Source organism: Gopherus evgoodei, chromosome 14 (genome assembly GCF_007399415.2).
Source record: "Gopherus evgoodei ecotype Sinaloan lineage chromosome 14, rGopEvg1_v1.p, whole genome shotgun sequence".
Lineage (NCBI taxonomy): Eukaryota > Metazoa > Chordata > Testudines > Testudinidae > Gopherus > Gopherus evgoodei.
Genome location: NC_044335.1, coordinates 6,576,182 through 6,602,905, shown reverse-complemented (window position 1 = coordinate 6,602,905; position 26,724 = coordinate 6,576,182). Strand labels below are relative to the sequence as shown.

Here is a 26,724-nt window from a genome sequence, read left to right as displayed (position 1 = left end):
ATTCTTAACTTGAGGTAAAATTCTAGTGTACGCAGGGTGCTTGTTTTCACAGGAGTTACTACGTCAAGTTAAGGGCTCCTTTTAGTCTGTGATTTGATCTGCTAAGTCGTGTGAAAAGTACAAAGCCTTGTCTTCACAAGGGTTTCACTTTGTGTTGGTTAGCTCAGAATAAGAACACACATTTTGTCCTAATGGAGAGACAGCCTAAGTGACACTGGATTTGCTCCCTCAGTCTTATCAATGGGGAATGGCAATTGAGTGGTGAGGTCTGGGCACACATGGGGAGGAATCAGTCCAGGGATCACCAATGGAAATCAGATTGCCCTGCGTGCCTGAATCTGGTCCATCCGAGGAGACCATTGGAATCCCTGGCTGTCACATGGTAATTCTGTGAGAAGCAGCAGGAATGCGTTCTGCTGCTGTGCAGCCTGTTCTCTCTTGCCTGGTACCCTCTGGTGTTCACTCAAAAAAAGTAAAAACCTCCATCTGAAAAAGATCAGGGGAAAGGTGCAGCTTATCAGTGACGTGCCTTATCTTATCCCCCACTAGCTGCAGGCATGGGCTAAAGAGGGAGGTGTACAGATATATGGTGCCAACAGTTTAGGAAGAGATTAGATTTAATATAGAGAAAGCAGCTGAATTATTATAGCCCGTAGGGGATCTCCTGCTGGAATGGAACTAAATAATCACCTGAGATTTTGTAAGATTTAGTGTGATATAAAGGAAAGAGCTGGATTAGAGCTGAATGTAATGGAGCTGACAGCTTACATACAGTGATGCTTAGGTGAGGCATATTTCCTGAAAGGTTTAACCTCTTTACCCCAAGAACATACCCCTTCACTCCTGTACACCTGTGTGCTGATGCTATAAGCAAGCTTATACTCAGCCAAGTGGCCAGGCGAAGATGATGCCTTGTTGTTGATCTCTTTCTCCTTGGAAGCAAGAAAATTTGTTGTGATTCTGGCCTTGGCACATCGTTTTAATCTCTTTGTGCCTCAGTTTACCAATCTGCAAAATGGAAATAATACTTGTAAAGCTCTTTGAGATCAAAGCATTACAGAGGCACAAATGATTGTGTCTTAGACTTGTACCTGATTGGTTGATTATGTAATGGAAAAATTCAGTTAAGGAGGAGAGAGTGGGATTCTATTCTGCCTTGCTGATCAATCATCTACATTATAATGGTACATTACTATACATTATCTGCAGTCTTGTACAGAAAGCATAAGCTTGATTGTCCAGATGTAGGCTGAGTTTGCAGCACTGATAGGTAGTACTGTCACGGACTAATGCTCTAAACTAATCACTGCAATTTATGGGGATCACAGACTATTGGTCCATCTAACCACAAAATGTGGTCTATTGGCTCCTGGTTCTAATGAAATTATGGAAGTTTCAGCTTTGACATTTCACGAACTTGATTCTTGCCCTTAAAGCCAAGGAGATGTGTTTTGATTTGTGGTGCTGGGGATCTCTTGTCACAGCTCCTGCATCCTCCGACTGATCTCAATCACTTTGTCTCCTAGGTCCTCAGTTTCAATGTGACACATCGGTCACAACTGATATCGTCCTGCTGGTGGATGGGTCTTGGAGTATTGGACGCGGCAACTTCAAGCTTGTCAGGGAGTTCCTGAGCACTTTGGTTTCACCATTCAATATTGCCCGGGATAAGATAAGGATAGGTAAGAGAGCTTCTTGTCTCCAGGCCTCCAGATACAGAATCAGAATAAAACCCAACACATCTCCTCTCCTGGGAATAAGAACGAGGAGTACTTGTGGCACCTTCGAGACTAACAAATTTATTTGGGCATAAGCTTTTGCGGGCTAGAGCCCACTTCATCAGATGCATGGAATGGAAAATACAGTAGGAAGATAGATAGATATACAGAGAATATGAAAAGATGGGGGTTGCCATACCAACTCTAACAAGCAGGGGTAGCTCTGTTTTTTGCTGCCCCAAGCACGGCAGTCAAGTGGCCTTTGGTGGCACGCCTGCGGGAGGTCCACTGGTCACGTGGATTTGGCAGCTTTTCTGTGGGTGATATGCCAATCTTGCGCCTTTGGCGTACCCGCCTCCAAATTGCCGCCGAAGCTGCGGGACCGGCGGACCTCCTGCAGGCCAGCTGCCAAAGGCTGCCTGACTGCCACCCTCACAGTGACCGGCAGGCCACCCTTGTGTGCCGCTTGCTGTGCTGGTGCCTGGAGCCACCCTTGCTGATGAGACAAATCAATTAAGGTGGGCTATTATCAGCAGGAGGAAAAAAAACTTTTGTAGTGATAATCAGGATGGCCCATTTCAAACAGTTGACAAGAAGATGTGAGTAACAGTAGGGGGAAAAATTAGCATGGGGAAATAGTTTAAAACTATAATAGCCCACCTGAATTGATTTGTCTCGTTAGTTGATATGGCAACCCCCATCTTTTCATGTTTTGTGTGTGTGTGTGTGTGTGTGTGTGTATTCCTACTGTGTTTTCCACTCCATGCATCTGATGAAGTGGGTTTTAGCCCACGAAAGCTTATGCCCAAATAACTGTATTAGTCTCTAAGGTGCCACAAGTACTCCTTGTTGTTTTTGCTGATACAGACTAACGCAACTACCCCTCTGAAACCTGTCTCCTGGGAATGTCTCCTAGGCTTGGAGGGGATGTGCTTGTTGACCATTCTACGAGCCTAAAGGATCTGCTAATGGCTCTGTTTTTCACAAAGCTGAACAAATGCATTTTTAAGTAGCGAAGCTAGACGGTTAATAAACGTAGCTTTTTGAGTGCCCTGTCATACGTGCAGTCCTTGGAAGGAGAAGGAGGGCATTAGGTCCCATCCAACTCTATCCTGTTTAAGTGCCCCTCTGGGTAGTTGTAGGATTTGCATTTTTGCACTTTGTTCTCGGCCAGCCTCTTTCACGCGGCTGCACCTTGGATCCTTGGCTTGTGTATTGACAGCGATTCTTGTCTGACCTCTAGTGGTTGTAACAGACAACTACAGTGTGTGCAGTGGCCCACATTTTGAGGAGCACTTCAGAGGTTCAGTGCCTTGCGCAGTGGTAATACAGTGAATAAATAGTAACAACAGGCTGGGGAGGAGAAGCCGAAAGGCCACTTTAGAAAAGTTGGGCCAGTGTAACTAAAGGGAGAAAGGTGACGCAGGTACGGAGCAGGAGGTGACAGGGAAGAGCAGAAGGGAACGGTGGGATGGAATAGGAGCCTGGCAACTGCTCTAATTTTAGCTAGGATTGTGCCTGAATTTTCACACTAGGAAATAATTACAATAATCCCTAGGTCTTACATAGCGCTTCAGATCTCAGAGCGCATTGCAGGGGACTTAAGAACCATTATCCCCCTTTCAGAGGTGGACAAACAGTCGTGGAGAAGTGACTTTGCCCACAGAAGGCCAGTGGTGGAACTGGAAGTAGATCCCAGATCTGTTGCCACCGGTTTGGCGCACAAGCTGGTAGCCAACGCTGCCTGTCTGTGGCAATCCTGGGAAAAAGCAGCTTCCATCTTGCTGCTTAACCCCTTGGTTGCCCTCTATTGTCTACTCTTGCCTTCCCCAGGTTTGTCCCAGTACAGCAGTGATCCACGGACAGAGTGGAACCTGAACACCTACGTCACAAGGGACGAGGTGTTAGAGGCGGTGAGGAACCTGCGATATAAAGGTGGCAACACTTTCACAGGTAACACAAGCTTTATCTTCAGCTCCCCAGCTCTGTCGCTGGCTGGGTTGCGCGTAGAATCACGCTATGATCATTAGCCAATAGCTTAGCATCCTCCACATTAAGGGAGAAATATTCTGGCTGGATGTGTCTGAACTGGATACAGGACTAAAGCAGCGTTAGTTACGAGAGTACAGCGCAGTCGCTGTACGTGGTGCAGATATCTCTGACCTAAGCTGTTGGTAATGAAGGACAAGGGACCTTTGTGTCTCTCACATGTGCAAGTGCACCCTCCCACACACACATGCTATGATAGCACCAATGCCCTAGCAAAAGGGAAGGCACGACCGTTACTACTTTGACTGCATCACTACAGGAAATAATAACTGAATGTGGATGTTCAGTGGCGGCTGCTGCTCTGGGGGTGGTGTCAGTCCATCCTTAGAACTAGGAAACACCTGGGAACTATCTGAGCATCTGCAGTTGGGGAGGAAGGAGCAGCTCCCCCCTTCAGTCTCCCCAGATCCAACATGTGGCCTCAGCAGTACTCCCTTGGGAGACGGGTGCAGTCATGTGTAGCACTCTCAGCCTCTGTGGGTCCAGGGAGATGAAGTCCAGAGATAATCTGGGAAACTTGGACTCCTGTACAGGATCTGGTAGGATTTAAGAGCAGGATGAAGAGTGAACTTCACAAAGCGAAAATCATCCTCTTACTGTAAAGATTACAAGAAACGGTCTGGTTGATTATGGTTAAATTTGGGAGAAATCTATATGTTCTACCCAAATTCATCATGTGATTGAAACATTATGTCACCATCTTGACCACTTGGCTTATATTTTATCCCTTTTCCTTATGCTTTGTCTGTGTGTCTGTCTTTTAGGCCCCGATTCAGCAGAGCACTGCCACACTTGAAACAGTGGGAGCTAAGTGCATGCTTACGTGCTTTTGTTGAATTGGGGCTGCATATTGTATGATCTTCAAGGCAGGAAATTTGCCTTCATTTATGTTTGGAAAACACCTAGTGCCTTGTTGGCTTTGCTTAAGATATTAGTGTTTCATTATATTCATGATCAGGTAAGAGGTCCATAAGTGACTTAGTAAAGTTCATTGTGTTTTGGTTTTGGATTGTTTACGCTGCTGATACATCTAAGGCATGATTTTTATTAAATCTCTGTGTGGAATGTCAAGCCTAGTTTCCATGCACAACTACTTTGATTGTGAGCAAAAATGGAATAAACATGCATGCAAATCAGGCACACAGTTTTGCAGATGCATTTTTTTTAAAGGGACACTGTCAAGGTTTATCTGCCCACCGTTTGCCTCACCTTTGTTCTTATTTGTTTGCAAAATCTCCACCATTCTTTACATGTGTGTGGAGTTCTACTTGAAACTGAAACTTCTGAGATCTCTTGAAACAAAACAACTAACATCGGCTGCCTGTGAGCAACCCCAGAGTCACAGAGCAACATGGAGGTCTGAAATGAAGGGAGGAAAAACTTTGGAATGACAGAAATGTCAGTTCTAACCCTTTACCCGCCAAAGGTTTATTTATAAAGCAAGCCACTGTAGCTGTGTTTAAAAGACCTTTTTACAGCAGTCTCTTTCAGATTGCAATGCAGGAGATCATTCCCACAGCACAGGAGCTGTGTTTGTATCCTTCATGTGGAATTGGTATACCCAGTTTTGACTAAGGAGCTGAGAAAGGTGTTTGTACTTCCCCAAGGCACGTGCATCTCTGCAATCTTGTTTTCAGGGATCTAATTCCATTCTTCTTTCTTCCCAAGGCCTCGCTTTGACCCATGTCCTAGAACAAAATCTGAAACCTGAAGCTGGTGCCAGGTCAGATGCAGTCAAGCTGGTGATCCTCTTGACTGACGGAAAATCACAGGATGATGCCAGCCGGTCTGCCCAGACCTTGAAAAATATGGGCATAGACATATTCGCCATTGGTAAGATTACAGCTATTAATAACACAAGGTGGGGTTGGCCTAACTCTGTTCCCTTTTAAATCAATGGTAAACGCTATTGGACTTTAATCGGAGCAGTTTTAGGCCAACACTGAGTGCTTCGGAAAATCTTACCCATAAAGTTTGACCTGTTAGTTGGATATCACTTTGCCATGAGCAGGTGGGCCATTAATGCATCATTCAGACATGACAGATTGATAGAGTCTTCAAGGAGTGGCCAATGGCGGGATGTTGTGTTTTTGTTTTTAAAAACTAGTTTAGTTTTAATTAAAAGTTTTCTCACCAACTACACATCAAAATCTCTAACAGCCTCAGATTTGTATAATGGGAGACCAATGATTACTAAATGGTTTACCTCAAAATGGAATTAAAGAAACCTATTAGAGCTGAACATGAAATGGTTTTCCTGTCCTGCAAAAAATTTTGAGATGTCAAAGAATGTTCCCACTCGGAATTGGGACAAAAAAGTCAATCTCAAATTTTCATGAATTTTGGTTTCAGGTTGATAGAAACATTTTAATTTATTAAAATTAGCTTACATTTTGAAACAAAATTGCTTCAAAGTGGAATATTAGAATTTTTCTCTTTGAGGATATCCAAACAAAATGTTTCAACAATTTCAAAACTTTTTTTTTTTTTTTTTTAACTTTGAGTTGAAAATTTGCTGAACTGATCCTGTCCTGTGAACAGTTTTGGTTTAGATGAATTTCCATTTCCAAAGAGAACCATTTGGTTAAATTCTCAGCCTATTGTATCTGGCAATCTGCCTCCAATTACATCCATTTGATTAACATTCTGTATTTCTAATAGTCTTATCTGCTGTTTGCCATTTGGCAACAATAAGGAGGCATAACATGACTGGGAGAGTAACTGTCAATTGTAACTGAATTTATCTAGTAAAGGTTAATGCAAGAGGAATAAAATTAAACAGTAAAAAATCTCCCCACCCCTGCCACACTAGAAGTGGTTTATGGTGAGTACACCATAGAGAATTCATTGAATATCCCCGTATGGCTATATCTTTTGCAACGTCCTTTACTTAATATACTGAATGAAGACATTGAATGTGATAGAGTCCACAGCATAATACTTTAAAACCTGTGCACTGAATGTATTGCCTGCTTTGACACCTCCCCTTGTTGTTTTGCTTAGAAATTTTTCAGCGTTTGTGTATTTTGACTCTAGACGATCAGAACTTGAGTTATAGTCTCTAAAGAGGAAAGCGATTTAAACCGCCTGTCCAGATCGTTATTGCTGCAGTGCCTAGGAGCTGTAGTCATGGAGCAGGATCCTGCCATGCTAGGAGCTTTACAAATACAGAATGAAAACACAGTCCTGGGTTAGACAAGGAAACACTACCTGGCCCAGAAATAATATGGCAAGAAATTATGGAGGTGGATCCCAACTAGAGATGGGCCCAAGCCACGACGGCTAAACCTGGATCTTTCCCAAACTATGGGGATGCTTTAATCCAAGGTTTCGGTTTGGATCCTTTTCTAACCCCACCTCAAGATGGCAAAGATGAGCGTATTTGTTAAATACAAGATACCTTTTGGTGCTGGCTACTTTTTGCTCGTTACACAAAGAAAATCTCAAGAGAAACATCTTTCCAGAGGATTGCATACTAGTGACCAGATCCCCATATGATGGAGATGGGGTAGCTTCATTGACTTCACTGGATTTCACAGATTTACACCAGATCTCCCTCTGCATCTCTAATGCGCAAGGGTAAGGCATGGCATTCTACAGGCATAAGGATTTGGGCCTCATTCACCGCTGTTCTGCACCTTGTATAGGCATTTATGTCTGTGAGAAGAAGTAAAACACGATCCAAATTGGGACCTGCTTTACATATTGGTGAGGGATGCAGATGCAAAGCAATGGAGCTTCAGGCCCTTCATGCACAGATGATATGCAGGGCTGGATTTGTGGAAAGAATAACAAGGATTTGTGATGGAGCTTTATGTTCTAGTGAACAGCAGATACTCTGTGGGGGAAGCTGGCACCTCATAAATATCAAAGTATTATTCATTCATTCATTGATTTTTACATATGTTCTGATTTGTCTTTTAATGGAATATTATCAGACTCTGTGGTAGCCAGGCCTGCAGTAACAGGATGGAGGGGAACTATTAGGAGGATTTACAAGTGTTGCTCTGGCCCATAGAAGACCCCCTGCCTCCACTATTTAAACACAATCCAGACATGCTCCTTAAAGGCCAGATTGTGCTTCTAGCTACAGGCGAGACTCCAGGGCACTGCAGAGTAGCACCACCCCATGGGGCAGGCTAGGAGACATTTTTAGCCAAGAGACTGCAGTTGTGCTTGACTCCTGCACAGAGGCATTAAATAGGAGAAGACCTTTTTCTGGCCCTGAGTCTTGTTCATCTCCTGGGAGTTTTCTTAGCTGACTGGCTCTTTGCTTTCTCTCTTTTTAGGGGTGAAAAATGCAGACGAGGCAGAGCTGAGACAGGTGGCGTCAGAGCCCCTGGAACTCACTGTGTATAATGTGCTGGATTTCCCCCTGCTCAGCTCGCTGGTCAGCAGGCTCACCCGGGTCTTGTGCACCAGGATCAAAGAGAAGCACAAGAGTGAAAACACAGGTGAGTTAAAGCCTGCAATCCCCCATCAGTCCTCTTAGCGAGCATGGCTTCCTCATCTCCTCCTGCAGTCCATGCCAAACGCACCCAGTACACTCCTCTTCCTCCCTGTCCATTTGATCCCCTCTTCAAATCCTACCTCTTGCTCCCCACCTGCTGTCAGCTTATTGTCACCACCTCCAGAGCTCTGTCTACCTCTTCCCTTCCCTGCATATCTTCTCTTGCAGCTGTCTCCACTGCTCTGCCAGTGCTCCTCGCCTTGCCCACCTGTTTGCCAACCTCTTACACGGTCACCTATCTTCCACATGATCCCCTGTGCATGGTACAACCTCCCTTGGTTCGCCTGCAAGGCACCTACCCTCTCCATGCTGATGTCCCTCTCGAAGACCCACTTCTGCCAGGCTGCCTGCAATGAAATGAGCTGATGTATGTATAAATGTGTGTGGTTCCCCTTCTCCTACCCTCCATCCTAAGATTGTGAGCAGCTTGGGCAGAGACTTTGGGGGGGAAGGCGGTTGGAAAGTATATAGTGGGTGGTACTGTACGTAAATAATAATAGGTGAATACACATGTGTAGGGAGGAGGGGGACTTACCCGTCCAATTTATCCACTTCAATGCACATGAACAACAAATGCATTCTCAACCTGGGCCTCTCCCAAACTTACCCTGTGCAGCTGCATCACTGCCTGTTGGGTTCATCATTGAGATGTCCAAAGCAGAGGATTAATTTGTGAGCACTGTGGGCTTTTGTTGGGTGGGGAGTGATTGCAAAATTATTGAGTATAAGCCTTTTTCCACCCGTAGTTCAAGCCATATGTTCCCAAGGGATAGCTAAGTACAAAGAAGTGTGGTTTTTCTAGCTAAAGAGATGCTAGAACTAGACTGAAGGACTCCCCCCTCCGCATCCCCAACCCAACGTTAGGCTGAGTGCCCAGAACCAATAGCTGTGTATAGGTTCCCCCCTCCAATTTTTAATCTCTCCTTATTTTTTCACAGATTTTTCTAAAATAGAATGGGAGAGTTCAACTTTCAAATGCACCTTTATTCAAGTGGCTTTGGAATTTGGCAAAATAAATGGACTCTTACCTATTAGTCTGTATCTGGTCTGATGTAATTAGACCAATTTTCCTCAGGCATGCCATAGCCCAGAGAAAATGGGCTGCTTTTTTGTTTATTATTTTTTTAAAAAACAGACTTTTTCTGGTTCAATTTGACTGTCTTTGGAACTGGCAAATGCTGGGCCGTCTGTTGAATCGATAGCAGTGACTCAAATTCAAATGTAAAATATAGTCTCAGCCTCCAACAAAATACACAGTTTGTTCTCAATGGGATTTTTATATTTCCCCTTGGACCAACTTTTAAATGTTCATGGTAGACTGGAATGCTTCCTTAGCCTTTAGAGAAGAAGGCTGTAACTAGATTAGGACATGTCACTTGATAACATACCAAATGCACTTTCTACTTCTTTTTAAGATAATTTAAGAAGGTAATCTAGTTTTTTGAACTCATAGGCAGTCCTGTGAAAGCTGTCTCAGCCAACACTGGTCCCCAACTGAGTCCCACCAACCTTATGATATCAGAGGTGACCTCCAGAAGCATGCACCTTTCCTGGACTCCTCCGCTGAGACCACCAAAGAAATATAGGATTGTATATTACCCATCCCGGGGAGGAATCCCCAAAGAGGTAGGAGATCCTGTATTTGGATGTGTCTGGTGCCTGGAAACCAGAGCAGACTTGGACTAGACCTGAGTAGACAGCTGTAGCTGGTGTTGATTTGTTTGGTTGCTTCCTCTGCTACACAACTCCTGATGCCACAATTTCGTACAGCCTTTCTTTGTGTTTTTCAGGTAGTTTTAGATGGATCTGCCTCCTCTACCCAGCTTGTCAATTTGACCTCGCACACGGAATACCTGGTTTCAGTGTTTCCTATTTATGAAAATGCCGTTGGAGATGGGCTGAGGGGCATCACTTCGACAGGTAGGTCATGAGTAGAGAGCACTAGTCTGGCCTTCCCTGCATCCCTCTCTGCTTTGTACAGCTTCTCTCTTCCCATGTCCCAAGCATCTTTCACTCCCTTCCTTAGGCTTCGGTTCTCTCTGTGCTGATTTCCTCATCATCTCAGCACTTCCCCACCTCCCGAGTGTTTGCCCCATGTATAGGGTATGTCTGAGCTCTTTAAGCAGGCTGCGGATATAGATGATGCCCTATATTTAAAAAAAAGTGGGTATGGGAATCTTGATGCTTAAGGCAAAATCCCCTTTGACTTCAGTAAGTGTTTTTACATGACTGAGGTAAAGCAGGACTTCTGGAGATAATGTTTGACCATAAACAAAATTAATGTTCTTCAGGGGAGAAAATTAGCTATGTAGTATTCTGGCAGGAAGAAACAATGTTACCCAGATATACTAGACTCAGCATCAAGCTTTCTGTTGTGGTTGTATTGTTTTTATAATTAAGCTACATTTACTCAGCCATTCCTGGATCACATTCTCAGGACTGAATTATAAGATGCTAATGGAATGACATCCCATCCCAGGAGTTTTGTGCCTGGAAGCCTGGTACACATGCTCATACACTCACCTACACACGCTTCCCTTATGGATTTTTAAAAAATTTTTGACTTGTTCACCCACTGCTGCTCTTCTTTTAAAATGTTGGAGATCCTTTCTGTTCCCTTGTGATGCAATAATTGAAAGAGGGAGATTTTTGTACTAGGATTTCCCCCAGAATGTCCCCCAAAGGGTCAAGAAAGAGCCAATTTAAAAATAGATATTGAAAACCCTGAGACTGACTGGGGCTGATTGGTGTGAGCCTGGGGAAGAACTCTGTGTTGGCTGCTGAAACTTGCAAAGGCAGAGGTAAGCCTCATGAGGTAGATGTTTTACAGTTACTGCTATTAGGGAGCAAGCTGTGCCTTTAGATTGCCGTTCTGTGACTATATACATTTCTAGAAAGGCTTTTGATCCTGTTGCTTCTGATTTTTTCCCCTCTTTTCCAAATGGTAATTAATTTGTTTTGTGGAAGTGGACCCCATTGTGCTAGGTGGTGTGTTCACACTCTTACTTGGCCCAAAGATCTTACAAGCTATGTGTAAGGCAAAAGCCAACAGGTAGATACAGATAGGGAAGCACAAGGAAAAATGAGACAAGATTGGTTGGCATAATAAGCGGTTAGGCAGCTGAGACAACTGCCTAACCGCTGTCAAGTTTGTCCAAAGGTTCTCAAGTCTTAGTACCTTCTCTGCATGTTGTTTCTTTTTTATTGCTAATATCTGCCAAACAATATCTATCTTGAAGGAAAGTTTGGAGTTAAATGACCATGGGACAAGGAGAGATTGTGATGGGAGTGATACATTTCTTTGTTCCACATGTCAAAGATATTCCCCACCAACAGGAACAGCCAATAACGCCTTCTGACCGGATTCTGATGGTTCTCTGTTATAGAAGCATCATATACACATCTCCTAAAATAGCTTTAACCTAACTGTTTTGCTCTGCTGTACAGTTTAGATATCCTTGAATCTTTGTGTGTGTGTGTGTGCGTGGGGTTAAGGACAGAAATGATCAACTGCCTTGTGAATCTTTTTGTTACGTTTTTCTTCATCTGAGTAGCTTTGTCACCACCCCTTTCCCTGAGAGTGTCTGAAGTGAGCCATAACCATCTAAGACTGAGCTGGCAGCCGGCAAGTGGAGCTACTCAATACCTGGTGCTCTGTTCATCAGCCCCCAGTGGAGCGGAGGATGATACCAAAGAGGTATAGCTGAAGATAGTTATAATTATTCCTTTTGCCGCACTGAATATAGTCAGACATATGGGGCCCAAACTTAAATCCCAGCTCTGCATGAGAATTACTGAACTGACTTTCATTTAAATCTCTTGTAAGTCAAAGTGGATCTGAATCAATGCAGGCTTTAGGAAGGTTCATTGTATACCTGCTATTACGATAAAGGTCTGAGTGGAAGCCCCGGGTCTAAACATGGAATTCAAGAAAGTTTGGATCTGGATCCAGACTTTTGTGGAGTGAGCCCATATTTAGACATAACAATCCATGGCTCTTATACAGCACTTTTCAGTAGATCTCAAAGTGGCTTACAAAGGAGGTCAGGATTATCATCTCAATTTTACTGATGGGGAAAACTGAGGGAAAAAGACTTGCCCAAGGTCACCCAGCAGGCCAGTGGCAGACTGAGGAGTTGAGCCCAGGTCTCCAAAGTCCCAGTCCAGTGCCCTATCCACTTGTTATACAAAAACAAAACAAATGTTTCAGGTTTCAAAATGTAGATTTGGCAGGTTAGTTTTTATTTACTTAAATATGACTCACTCTTATGGCTTTGGATAAACCTTAAATAATACCCTACAGGAGAAAAGGAGCTCTCAGCTCATCTAATCCAATATGCATTTTTAATGAACTATCTCAAACATGTGCAAAATGATGCACTTGGAGCCTGATATATTGTCAAAAAAATCTGGCTTCTTTCCTCAGTGTTGAGAAGAAGCGTGGTCTAGTAGGTGGAGCTTGAGGCTGGAAGCCAGGCCTTCCAAGATGCTGCCACTTATATTGGGATGGGTGAACAGGGGTAACTTTTTTTATATATATGTTTCTGGGCTATCCCACAATTCCTCCTGCCTCACACAGGAATTAAAGCACTAACGCTATGGGCCACCCACAAAGGAGTTAACTTGGTGTATCCAGCAAATGCTTCCCACCCCATCAAATTCTAGTCTTTCCATTAAAACCTCCTAGAATGTTTTTCAGATTACAAGGCAGGTATTGAGTGTTTGCCATGAGCAGCATTGCAAAACAAGCTGTCCCGTGCATGTTAAGTGAGTGCAGTTCTGCTCTGGAAGCAGTAGGTGGTGACAATCCTGCAATAATAAACAAGTATAAAAATGAAAAAGTTGAGGAAAAGGTTTGTTTTGTGGGGGGTTTTTTGGTTTGTTTTGTGATTTTTTTTTCCTTCTTCTAGAAGCGTAGCTCTTCAAGTCTCTCTCCGGAAATGGGATATCATGTTCTTTGCATAGATACAAATTCATAACCCCTCTGCACATCCCTGCCATCTCTAGTGTAAAGCATTTTACATCACAAATGTAGAATGGTGAAATTGTGAGAACTCTCTTCTCTGCAGTCATTTGTTCGTGTTCCGCTTTCAGTCATTCTTCCCCAGGGGTATCCTGTTTGGGCCTTGGTAGGCTGAGAACGTTGCATTCTCCCATGGAATCTTAGAAACAGTTCATTTAAACAGCTGGATCCCATGAGAATCCATCTCTGTCCCTAATCCTTGTGCTGTGATGTTTTTCTGTGCTGAATATCTGTGAATAAAAGTGATGGTGATCTGTCTGTTATGATACCTTCTCCATGCTTGCAAAGGATCAGATTTTTATTTTTAGTTTTGTATTTTTTTACTGCAATGTGTATTGTCCCTCCATGCGATCTGGGCTACTAGGTTCTATTTAGAGCTGACTGAAAAATGTTCATCTATTGTGACAAAGTTCTTCCTCTACCTTGGTGGGTCCTGCGCTTATTGGCAGATTTGCTCACCTCAGTGACCTTCCCCATAGTCTGGGTCAACTTCTCCTGTGTCTGATCAGGAGTTCGGAGGTTTGGGGGGAACCCATGCCCACCCTCTACTCCGGGTTCCAGCCCAGGGCCCTGTGGATTGCAGCTGTCTATAGTGCCTCCTGTAACAGCTGCATGACAGCTACAACTCCCGGGGCTACTTCCTCATGGCCTCCTCCAAACACCTTCTTTATCCTCACCACAGGACCTTCCTCCTGGTGTCTGATAACGCTTGTACTCCGTAGTCCTCCAGCAGCAAACCCTCTCACTCTCAGCTCCTTGTGCCTCTTGCTCCCAGCTCCTCACATGCACTTCCTCTCCTCTGGCTCCTCCCCATCTGACTGGAGTGAGCTCCTTTTTAAACCCAGGTGCCCTGATTAGCTGCCTTGATTGGCTGCAGGTGATCTAATCAGCCTGTCTGCCTTAATTGGTTCTAGCAGGTTCCTGATTACTCTAGTGCAGCCCCTGCTCTGGTCACTCAGGGAACAGAAAACTACTCATCCAGTGACCAGTATATTTGCCCTCTACAAGACTCCTGTACCCCACTGGTTTGGGTCTGTCACACTATTTATTTTTTCAATGGAAAATATTCTTTTTGGTTTTTATTAAAAAAAATCAATAAAAATTGAAAATTTTGCCAAAATATTTTAGGTTTTTGTCAAAAAACCCCAAACCCATTTTCAGTAAACTGATTTTTTTTTTGGCCTGTGGAGGAAAACCTGAATAGCTTTAATGAAAATGAAAACTAATTTTTATTTTCAATTAAGTATTTCTCAGAAAAAATAATCATTGCTTTCCCCACTGTAGTTCTACCACCCTAACCTAAGCAAGCTGGATTGGCATTCATTTCTGTTTAGCAGAATTGTACACCCAGAAGTAAGGACAGAGTGTGGTGAGTGGCAGGGTGGGAGTGAGAGGGGGCGCGTGATATTCAGTAGGGCTGGACAGAAAATGGCTTTACCATTCCACAAGTACTTTTGAGGTTTCAAAAATGTTTTCCATCCAAAATTGGGAGAAAAAGTCAAAATCTCAAATTTTTGCAACCCGACAGACTGAAAAAAAAAATCCAGTTTGTCTCAATCATAGGGGTTAGAAAGGACCAAAAGGGTCACCTAGTCTAACTCCCTGCCAGGATGCAGGATTTGTTGTGCCTAAACCATTCAAGACTGGCTAGCTAGCCTCTTTTTGAGAACATTGTTTTGAAAATGAATCAAAGCATTTTGATTTGATTTTGACCCTTTTCTCTTTAACCATTTTAAAGTATAAATTAAGTTAAATTTGAGATGAGTCACTTTGAACCAAGAAACTGAAGTTTTTTTTGTTTAGAAAGTATCAGAATAGGATATTTCAACTTTTTTTTTTTAAGTTGGAAAACTAGTTGAAACCAACCTTTTTGTGTGAACTGTTTTGGTTTTAACAAATTGGTATTTTTTGAGTGGAAAAATTATTCTGGTGAAAAATTCCCAGCCAGCTGTAGAGTTTGTATACGCTGTGCATGATGTCTGTTGGGTTGGGCGGTGGAGAAGCATTGACCACGACACAGCTATGTGGCAGGTGAAGAGTGTTACAAGTACTATTTAATTATATGTCTTACAGCTGGAGCTGGATATATCCTCCGAGCTGGAGAAGACCTACTCACTCCAGCTTTCAGTGAGCTACCATGCTAGAAATAGTGTAGCCATGGAAAAGCAGGCAGAGGAAAGCAGTGGCATGTTAGCCATCTTGAGTACACATCTGCCCTGTGAATATGTACTTAAAGCAGCTAGCCAGGCTGCATTCTATTCGTAGTAGCTAGCTCAAGGACAGCCAGTGAAAATTTGACTTCTCAAGCTGGGAATATCACACCCCCAGCTTGAAGTGTAGACGTGCCCAAAGAGTCAGCCAAGCTGTTGCCTTAGACTCCTGTCTCTGCAGCCCTGCTTTGCTCTTGGTTTGTTAGAGGCTGCTACGGGGAGCCAACCATGGCAGAGCCTCACCCCAGAATATCTCTCTGAGTGTCACTCTTTATCCTATGGTAGGTGAAAGTGGAACAACCTGATGTTCTGTTGGACGGGCTGTCTCCCAGCACTGAGTACTCCATAGCGGTGTACGCCATGTACGGGGAAGAGGCGAGTGATCCAGCCAGCCTCCAGGAAACCACTCGTAAGTTTTACTTCCTTCTCTGACTCAGCTGACCCTTAGACAGAGGCACAAGTGGTTTGATGAATGGTGCACAATTTGCAAGAGAGACTTATTAACTGAGATGCTTCTTGTATTTTTCACATAGCTCATAAACAGGCTTCCTCTTCCCTGGCTAATGCTAAATGTAGGTGGTTCTCCGAGGCTTCCTCTAGGTGTATGATAAGCTTACTCATGAACAACTCCAGTATGGGGTACAGGGCTGTGAAAGTGAGTGGTTCTGTCCAGGCAAACTGTGACTGAATCTCCTTGAAATTCAGAATGGGGGAGTCAGATCTGGATCCAAACTGCTCCCAATTTTGGGGTGTTCAGAACTGAAGTTATCTATCTGCATCGATATCTTTATCCACCTGGGTTCTCATACCGCACCCACCGCCATGGCATCTGAGCCCCTATCCCAGAGGATTTGACCAGGGACAAAATTAGGATCAGGATCTAGACTTGAAGTTCCTGAGAGTTTTGAGCTCTTTGGATCTTGGGGAGTAGGTGGGTTGATTTGACCCTTTCTCTACCCATAAACCAGTTATTCTCCCAGGGCATCATGTAGACCTGTGGAACAATGAAATCAGAAACTCTTTCATCCCACAGTGGGAAAAGTCCAGTAGTTAAGATGGAGGTAGCAGTAGGAGGCAATCAGTGGCTTTACAAGTATTGCCTTAAAAATCTTCACCACATCCTTTTGCTAATTATTGTTGCAGTGGCACTGAGCCCTCCTAGAAACCTGAGTTTCTCTGAGGTCAGCCATGGATCTGTCAAGGTCAGCTGGGCTGCGGCTTCGCGTGCTGTGAGAGCTCACCGTGTGACCTACATCTCAAGCAGAGGGAGCAATTCTGGGGAGGCAAGTCCTTGCTTAGGGGACGCAGGAATGTGCTAAAACCGGGAGAACGGTGATGGAGTGCGAATGCGCCGTTAACTCCAATGGCTTGGCTGCAGAGTTACTCCAGATGAACATTTGTGTAACCGAGAACAGAATGTAGCCCCATTGGACTTGATTCGTCAGTTGGTTTATACCTGTGCAAGGGTGTGACCCCTGCATTGCCAGAAGACAGGATAATAGGGAAACAGCCCTGCCCTAGCTGTAGTGCTATCCTATCTATCCTTTTCGCACAGCGGGAACATATAGGCAGGTGCTTCCATGGGCCCTTCTGAATTTCCTCACATGGTCCAAACCCTTCAAATGGAGTCATGCATCCTAGGTGTGGCTCTACTAAAACCCTTCCCATCTTTCCTTTCGCATAAGAGGCACCATCGCCGTGTGCTGTCAAGAGCTCTGCGGTCTCCTGACAGAGGCTCCTCATATGCCTGCAGCGTTTTAATAATGATGGTGCCTCGAAATGGGAGGGTTTGGGGGCAGCTATTCCGAATCCCAAGTCCCTCTTTGCCCTTGCTCCGTGCTACTATTCTGACCCTGGTGTTTCTGTTTCACTGTAGGTCGAAGTTCCCAGCAGTGCATCATTCACTGTGCTGAGACCTCTGTCTTCTCTGACCCAGTACTTCATTAATGTCAGCTCTATTTATAAGGAAGGCGAATCCTTTCCACTTACAGGCAACGTTACCACATGTAAGTAGGGCAGAGGCAGAGTGTGAGGGTCAGTAGGTGTTTGGTTCAAGGTCCATTATAAAGTTTGGTGCCTAGCTGCCAGCCAGCCAAAAGTTTAGATCTGGACCCAGACGCCAGAATTCCGGGATGTTCACTACTAGGGTTTTCTGGTTCAAAAAAATCTTAGACCTCAGAGCAAATCAAGGCTGAAATTTGTTGAGTTCTGCCAGGTTTCTACCTGAAGACTTAAATCCCTCCTCAGTATCTCTCTCTGCCCATGTCAGGGCAGGTTTTTTCCTCCCAAACTTGGCCAAAATTCAGCTCAGCGTGGCCAGAAGTCTCACTGGCACTGAACCTGGTTCTTACTGGGGTTCAAACCCCTCATTGAATAGATTGCTTTAATAGGGTCCTTCTAAACAGGACATCTTATTGCCAGTCACTCATTTTGCTGGGAAATCTTACCAGGCTACCAGAATTTCCAAATGCTCGGTAGTCTTGAAATGAACTCTTATAGCCATTGGATGTTGGGCAGTAACCATCTGAATGATACATGGAATTGAGAAAATGACACTTAACTGTGATCCTCCATTGGGAGCATTTGCCCTCAGTAATTTCTGTTGGTCAAATCCTGCTTTTATTTATAGAGGCAATGACTTGGAGACAGAAGGGACCATTCTGACCAGCTCTTCTGGCCTTCTGCATAGCAAAGAACACGGAATTTCACACCGTAATTCCCACACTGAGCCCACTGGTTTGGATTTTACCTAGACCAGCTCATTTAGAAAGATAGCCTTTAAGTTAGCTCTGCTTGAATAACAGAAAAATTAGGGGAGAAAAATTCATTTTGGGTCAAGCGAAAACGTTCCATTCAACCCAAAACAAAACATTTCATTTACATTTCAAACTTTTAACATTTTTTAATTTTTTTTAAATAAAAATGAAGGAAATTTCTAAACAAAAAGCTGTTTTGAACTGAAAAATTGGAACATTTAGAAAATATTGAAACATGTTTCAGCTTTTTCAGAATATTTCATGAGGGGTGGGGTTGACATGAACAATCTGGTGAACGTGACAGGGATTTGTTAAATGTTTTTGGTGTCCCCAAATTTGCATCTTTTGTTGGAAAAAGGTTCAGACACAGCATTTCATCCAACTTTATTTTGAAGCCTGTTGAATTCAGTGGAGTTACTCTAGGGTTTATGTGGGTTCAGTTGGGAACAGAATATGTCCCTGTGTCTGAGGGTACATTTTCTGTGGAGGTGTCATTTCTGGCTGAGGAAGATGTACAGATGCTAGTTTTGATTGAGCCAGCATGTTAAAAATAGATGTGTAGCCCTGGGTAATGGGAATAGGTAGCCACCCGTGTGAATACTTAGGACCCTGGGCAAGATTGTACTCAGGGCAGCTAGCCCATCCCTCTCCTTGTGCTGCCGTGGGTACGTGTCTATTTTTAGTATTGGTAGGTGCAAGCGAGCACCTGTATGTCTGCTCAAGCTGGAAATGACGCCTCCAGTGTTGACGTATCTCTGTCATCCAGGATGGGACTGTAAAGGGGGTGGCAGCGGCATTGGTGAGCTGAACTCCTCTGGGATGGCCCCTCAAGAAGAACTGGTTAGAGGTGCTGGCTGACCGCTCTTGAAGAAGCCTGGAGAATGATGGTGTTTGTGTCTGTCAGTCTGCCCTGAGGATTATGTAATCAGCAGAAACTATTAATTTTCCATTAGCAGAGGCGAGCCTGTACTTGATGCTGGTTTGTTATGATGGACAAGCCCTTGGAAGTCTCCCGTTCGCAATAGCAGAGTCCTCATCCATTTACGTACACCTCCAACTCCTGGCCATTCGTTACCCGCCTGGGCCTTGCCAGCACTTCAGGAACTGTGTGCAGTGGGCAGGCAATACTCTGCTGTCTCCAGAGCTCTGTTAAGTGTAGTCAGGGCAGTCAGGGGACTGCTAATGGGATGGAGCCTTTGACCTCCAGGTCACTGCAGAGCTTTGTAACAGCTCCAGAAAGATTTGGCACAGGCTCCCAGCAACACTTTTTCCTCCTCCCTGATGTGGAAGGGGGACCAAGGGGCACCCCCAGTTTCCAACATTGAGAGCTGCATTAAGTTCCATAGAGGGCGGCGCCTTATTTATATAGGAAAACTCTGCAAGTGAAGCAGATAAATACAGTCGTCCCTTTTCTGCTCGGGAAGTAATAACACCGGAATTAATAAATAACTCTGTCATTCAAAGGATGTGTGTCTTCTCCCTCCTTTGTTCCCCACCTCTTCCATCCCAAACAGTCCTTTCTCATGTTATCCCTCTGCCTTTCACTCGTTTTCTATCTCCTTTAGTTGATTACTCTTGTCTTTCCCTTTCTCTGACCCTTTTTTCCTCTGTATGCTCTGTTCCCTTTCCCTCCATCCCGTTCTCCTGTTTTTCGCTGCGTATTTGAGAGCCTGGAAGCTTTTAGCTGGTCGTCTACTCCTTCCCTCAAGTGGACGCAACTCCCTGTTTCCCAGTCACCAAAGTGGGACAGCAAATTGAAAAAGGCCATCAAAAATATTTGTAAAGGAAAGTTGAAATGCAGATTAAGTCTCACCATTTTACGAGGAAAACAGACACAGAGAAGCCTGCCTTAATTCTTATTATACAGTACCCAATGGATCACAGCTAGGCCTGGGTAAATAATTTTCAAGAATTAAATTCAGATAATTCCTCCTGCTTTCCCATTTGTGAATCATCTGCAAACAGACTGTGACATTCTGAAGTTCTGACATTCCAGCAGTCAGCTCTATGCCCCTTTCCTGGGTTCTTGCAGGCTTTGCTACCCACAGCTTTGGGACTGGGAAGGAATATTTTCCCATATCACAGGTGTGGCTGAGGCTGAGACTGAGACTGGTGGGCTTTTTTGCCTTCCTTGCTGTGAAACTTGGGGGTTGGGTTTTGGGCAACTTGAGAACTGGAATTCCCCCCTTCCCAGAGGGCACAGATGGGAGTTATGGGAGAGTCGTTTAGTTATTGCAACTTCTGGCAGGGGCCCAGTGCTGGAACTTGCTGATTTAGGCTCCATATCCAAAGAGTTAACACAGTGGGCATCCCAAGGATATCTTCTTATGAGATGGGGGCATCACGTCTAACCCCCTGGGGACAAATGTGACACAGGACACTAGACGGTGGGGACCACCCCACCAATGCACTTTACGGCAGTGCTGGCTGGGAGGGCAAAGTCCTCTCGCTTCAGCCCCTGAAAGGGGGAGGAATGCAGGTGGAGGCGCGCAGGGAATCACCTAGTGTGATGACTGGCTACCCCTATGGTGGGAGCACCCCAAGAATTGGCAAAGGATCAAGGGATTGTCAAGTGACTGCACTGGGCTGTCCCTCGACAGGAACCTTAGATGTAATTTGACTCAAACTTGCTACCTGGTTAAAATCCTTCCCATGTGTCCTCGCTGCCTCTCCTGCAGTCAGCACACCAAACTGGGTGGGTACCTGTGCATTCAGCCTTAAAATGTGCATATGCTAGAATATTCTCAGAGAGCGAACCCAATGGAGGGGGTGTAAAAGCCATCAGGGCAAAACTCAAACCTTTGCAGGATTTGTGTGTGTGTCCAGCTGTATTATTTATATGCCAAGATGGGTATGCTACATTGTATGCTTGTCTATACAGCGCCTGGCCCAAGGTACTGCTGGGAGTCCTGTGAACTCTTAGGAGTGCTAAAGTTTAAACAAATTAATAAAAAATTATAAAAGTAAGGAAGACCCCCGAAAAGACTCTCTTGCCTCTCCGGGAGTTTAGCACATGGCATGATACTAGCCTCTTTGTCCTTGAAAGCTACTCCCGGCATCTTCCCGCTCCCAGTGCCAGCACTGCACATGTCCTCTGGCAAATACAATAATCATTTGTAATTAGTGTTTACAAATATTTTATCCATGTCCCTCATGATGAGCTGTTGTCATTTGGGGTCTGAAGAAGTGAATGGCAGGCTGGTGAGAGACAGGTGCCAGTGAATACTTTTCTCCCTGACCATCTGTTCTGTACCTTGGCTCTGTATGACCAGCTCCTGGTGCTTGTTTTCTTGGTGTCTTTCAGTAAAGGTTCCACCACCAAGTGGCCTGAAGGTGACTGAGCTCTCAGGAAACAATGTCCAGTTGCAATGGGAAGCAGCCGCTGCCTCTGATGTCTTGGTTTATCAGATTAAATGGAATGCACGTGGAGAAGAGAGCACCCAGGAGGTAGGGTGCAGTATAGGCCTGGGGAGAATGAGGTGGTGTCCTGGATTTACAGGATCTATGCTATGCCATGGCCTTTAAGCAGCCCTGTGGGAAGATCCCTTCACTGTAGTCCTCCAAGGGGTCACACTCTGCTACAAGGGTAGACCATCGGGCCTCAATGCCTCCTGGGCTGCACCTTGGGTTCCAGCACTCCTGTTTCTCATTGTGAGCTCTGCCCATTCCTGCAGACTCCTGCTCAGACGTTTACTCCCTTCGGGGGTTAGTGCAGTTCAGCAAGTATCTACAGTGACTCCATGCACCTTTTCAAAACAGAGAAGTGTTTATTAGTCAGCTGGAATATAGCATCGGGAAAGTGCTTAGGTTAGCGTAAATAAGGCAAGGTTAAGACATAGTCCATACTGGGGAAAGCTAGGGCTCCCATGAGTCATGCTGCTGTAGGTACTGTCTTCATTTCCTTTCCCTGTCATCTCCGCCCATTGTCCACCTGCTGCAAAGTCATGCTGCGTTCACATGTTCAGCCCGCTGGGAGCTTCTGTTGATAAGTGTCAGTAGTTAGCTCTTTGGGGTTCCCATTGCCTCTTTAGGGTCTTCCATTGATACAGGTTGGTTCCAGCCATCCCTTAATGACCCATTCATAGCCTCCCAGAAGCTATGTGACGAAACACCTCATGTCTCTTGCTTTTCCCCAGTGCAGCATTTTAATCTTTCTATGCCCACTGGGTGATAGGTACAGAATCATATAGGTAGTTCATAAAAATATTACAGACAATTCCCACTTCCATCACAGATGGTGTGTTGCCTATTTAAGGGCTGCTGGGCATGTATAGATCACATGCCCTGCCAACAGCTACATGGATACTAACGTGCGGTCTATAAAGTGTAGTGCTGAGTGGGGAAGTGACTGCGGACGTGTGCAAGGTAACTGGAGCTTCTTGAATGAGTATCCTAAGACTTGGTATTAAAGTAACTATTACTGTCATCAGCATATCCAGACTGCCTGGCATCTACAGCACACTAACTAAGGCCAAATTTGGCCCCAGTTCTTCTACACTTATGAAAGCTATGAGGGTAGGATTTGGCCCCAAAGTCCTGTGCCAGCATGGAGGTATCCCCTATCTTCTCCACACACAAAATGATGGGTCAGATCCTCAGCTGCTGTGAATTACCATTGCTCCATTGACTTCAATGAAATTACATCAGTGAGCAGTACCTCACGAAGTGTGTGTGTGTGTGTGTGTGTGTGTGTGTGTGTGTGTGTGTGTGTGAGAGAGAGAGAGAGAGAGAGAGAGAGAGAGAGAGAGATCCATAAACAAAACTACTTCCTCTTTTCTCCTTTTGGCTTAAACCTCTGGAGATTTTGAGCTTCTATTGTGCAAAGTTCATTTAAAGTAAAAATAGGGGCCGGAGGGGAGATGGGGTAGAGTTTTGATGACCTCTAATTCCTCAGGCGTGGCCACACAGCTTTTCACAAAGCATCCTGCAGGTTACAGAAGCAGCATCACAAAGCTGGTAACTGGAGTCAGGGCACAGCTGGGAGAGCTTCTACTTAACCCTCCCCCCCTTCTGTTTACTGGTCAACAACTTAACTGTGGCTGGGCTTTTGCAAGAACATCAGAAACAAAGGTCCTGATGATAGTCACCCTGGTTGGACCATCATTTCTTTATAACTCTGCAGACACTGGGTGTCCTTATGCGAAGAGCATTCAGATCATTCTATCTGAGGTGATCAGTCCTTTTGTAGGAAGAGACTTGTTAGAGAACAGTGACTCTTGTTATGAAAGGATTTGATACTTTAAGATGCCATACTCAACCAGGTAGTTGCAGCTGCCTGGGAACTCTACTTACATTCATTTCTTCTCCATGCTACAGCTGTCTGTTGCTGGGAACCTGGCTGTTGCCAGCTTACCAGGATTGAAAAAGAACACAGAATACCAGATATCCATCTGGGCATATTACAAGGATGGAGCTCGAAGCGACACTGTCTCTATTCTACACAAAACCAGTAAGTGACCAACGTGAAATCTCTAGGTCTTCAGGGAAGGGAAGTCTCTGAACTAGTTACAGACCAATAACTCAGCTTTGAACAACAGGATTGCCCAGGCCTAAATGTCTAAAAGTGACTTGGGAGGCAAGGTGTGTGAGTTGGACCAACTAAGTGGTTGGTGATTTTGGGTGACCAACCTGAGACACCTTATAGGGTCTTGAGCATCTCCCCTCTGAAAGCCAGTCCTCTATGAAGATGTTTCAGATGGATTAGCCAGAAATGGAGGCAGCCAATATCACTAGTTGCCCTGGGGAATTTAGGTCCCAGTGCATGTATCTTTGTGTAGACATTTTTAGGGGGAACAGGCAGGGTGCATGTGAAGACTAATAATATCAGTTACTGGCATGTGCTCCCCTTCCCCCCCTGAAAAGCTGTGAGATGGCACCTTGGTCCTGCCCTGGTGTGATTTTTGCTTTGGTACTCTAGGGGTGAAATCCTGGCTCCACTGAAGTCAATAACAAAATGCCCTTTGCTGTCAATGGAGGCAGGATTATACCTATAACTTCTTTTGGCGACTGCTGGCCTCTGCATCTCTGATGCCTCTTGATGAATTGATGAAAGGCTAAAATGATCCACTTTTAGGAAGTATTTTGAGCAGTGAAGAAATGTATTATAACAACATGTAAAATGGCCTTATTAGACACAGATGTAGATGAGGGCTCTGTCTTTTAAAAGCCTCATGGAAAAATCATTATAACCTGGGACATCTGTCTCAACATAGTCTTCCCTGTACATCTGTAGGAGTGCCCTTTAGCTGGGTGCGCTCTGTACCACACGAGGCTTTGTATGTTCCAGGAAAGTACCACTGCATATGAAGTTGACATGTGTTTCTTAACTTCAGGTGACATGTATTGGGTGAGTCCCTAGTGCTGCAGACAGCGTGCTGGATGGCTGATGCGTTATAGATTTGCGGTCTGCTCAAGAAAGCAGATGGTGTTATAAGCCAATAGTTTTTGGTACCCTTGAAATGTAGTTTCCCTTTTCCCCATAAGAAGGAATATATTAGAGTAGGTTGCATGGACTTTCTGTAGGCTGTTTAATTCACTGTCTAGATGTTGCCTGATTAATGTTACTTGTTTATAACGTGCTGTCTATTAAGGAAAGTGAGGGATCATTTGGGGTCCTAATTGCTGAGTCATTCTTCATTGGGGGCACTTCCAAAAATGAAAGTGAGTCTTGCGATCAGACTCCGCTCTAAGGGGAAGTCTGAATCTTTCTTGGTGCCAACAGAATGAAGTTAAAAAGTGTCCTTCCCAAAGGTCCTCCTAATGAATACCCCCTGTCTAATGGCTTTGCGGCCAGTGAATGGAACACGAGTCATTTAATATCTGTGATCTTCTCCTTCTCCTCTTGGTTCTCAATAGTCTTTGCAGAATAAACTCATTCTGTCTGGTTTTGTGTTTTCTGAGTTGGTGAAGCTCAGAGTAAATGGCTGTCTTGGAATCCAAAGCCCTGCTTTTATTAATAATTAATAATAATAATAATGTATTCTTGCATAAAGCTACCTCAGGCGAGCCTCCAAGTGCTGTGCAGCACAAAGGTGAATTGATGCAACAGACTCATTGTGCATTATACTATTGTACGGGACAGAGGGATAACTGCAGCTATTTAAATGCTTCAGTAAACAAATAGGGAGGTTTCAAGGTGTGAATTCCACAATGTCAACCCTGAGCGGTGAGCTCAGACAGGATCCACATCACACAACCCACTGCAAATCTTGTTTGTGTCATGCTTGGCATACTCAGGAGACAGGCCAAGCACAGAACTGACCCTCAGGTGTACATTTCCCATTCTTTGCTAGTGCTGAAATAAGTCTGAGAGACACTGGTGGGACAATGAAGGGGGTGCGGCTTGCACTCCTGCTGCCCATGATATATCTTTCCAATGAATGAGTAGGGGATTTCATGTGTCATGGATATCAATCTTTCACCACCACTTAATTCATTCAAAGGGCCAGATGCTCAGCAAATTAGGCCAGCAGTTACACAGCCAGAGTGCATGCTTAATTTACATGTGCAATTACTCAGTTTGCACGTGCAATCAAAATAAGTGCATACATAAACTGGGACTGGATTTTGCATGCACAACTGGATGCCTAATGTGTTTGAAAATCTGTCTCTCAATTTAAGAGAAAATGCCAGTGAGGAAAAGTGAAGTAAGAGGAGGAGGTGGTTTCAAAGAGAGAGTGCAGCTCCCGGGAAGCCCCAAGAAGGCTTGTGGTCCCAATAGCTTGAAAAGGCTAAGTCAGCTGGTGTCCTAGTAGAGAGGGGAGGGACTTGGCAAGGTTATGGGAAAGACTCTCACTCTATTTTGTGGCCAAGTTCAACTGAGCATCCTTGAGAAAATCATTCCGCTTAATTGTATGATTCCTCCTCAGTCCCCACTCTGACATGCTTCTTAAAACCAAGGTTTGCAGGATGAAATACCAATGATGTGTCAAAAATCTTCCAAGCCTGCCTCTGAGTGGAAGGCTTATGTTCCATTGTAGCCAGCAGGTGCACGCTTGCTGTGATAAGAGAGAGCCTGGGTGCAAAGCGGGGTGTATATGTGGGATGAAAAGTGACTCATACTCTTTTTGTTGTTTTTTCTTACTCCTCCATATAAGAAGAGGCTAAACCATTAAGTTCTTTTTAAAAAAAAAAAATTGTGTGCAACATTTTGCAAGAAATACAGCAACCTCAGGGCAGCCACTGAAGTGAGGCTATTGCTCTAGAAGCCTGAGGCTATGCAGGAAGTGTGAGAAACACGAGCACCTCTCTTTCTCTGTTCTCCCCAGGAGAATATGGCCTCCTTGAAGGTTAAGAGAAAAATGACTGCCTTTGTGTACTAGCTTTGCAATGTGGAACTAAATACCTCCCTTGGTGCTGAGGTGAGCACAGCTAGTTCATTTTAATCAGGACTACTTCCCTGCTCAATCCACATACAAAACTCTGTGCAGGTAGATTGTGCTCAGTGGACGTTACAGGA

The 26,724-nt window shown here is 44.5% G+C and overlaps 1 protein-coding gene across 3 annotated transcripts in view; it reads left to right on the top strand.

The window, feature by feature from the left end:
- Positions 1 to 26,724, top strand: part of COL20A1 (collagen type XX alpha 1 chain) — a 100,142-nt gene that overhangs the window by 21,845 nt on the left and 51,573 nt on the right. For all 3 annotated transcript variants that reach the window (XM_030533752.1, XM_030533749.1, XM_030533750.1), the window contains exons 7-18: positions 1,527 to 1,682; positions 3,552 to 3,671; positions 5,436 to 5,600; positions 8,057 to 8,221; positions 9,731 to 9,903; positions 10,068 to 10,197; positions 11,832 to 11,974; positions 15,796 to 15,919; positions 16,654 to 16,793; positions 17,387 to 17,516; positions 21,571 to 21,713; positions 23,583 to 23,715. In XM_030533752.1, coding sequence (XP_030389612.1) covers positions 1,527 to 1,682; positions 3,552 to 3,671; positions 5,436 to 5,600; positions 8,057 to 8,221; positions 9,731 to 9,903; positions 10,068 to 10,197; positions 11,832 to 11,974; positions 15,796 to 15,919; positions 16,654 to 16,793; positions 17,387 to 17,516; positions 21,571 to 21,713; positions 23,583 to 23,715 — 1,722 coding nt within the window. The remainder of the gene's footprint in view (positions 1 to 1,526; positions 1,683 to 3,551; positions 3,672 to 5,435; positions 5,601 to 8,056; positions 8,222 to 9,730; positions 9,904 to 10,067; positions 10,198 to 11,831; positions 11,975 to 15,795; positions 15,920 to 16,653; positions 16,794 to 17,386; positions 17,517 to 21,570; positions 21,714 to 23,582; positions 23,716 to 26,724) is intronic.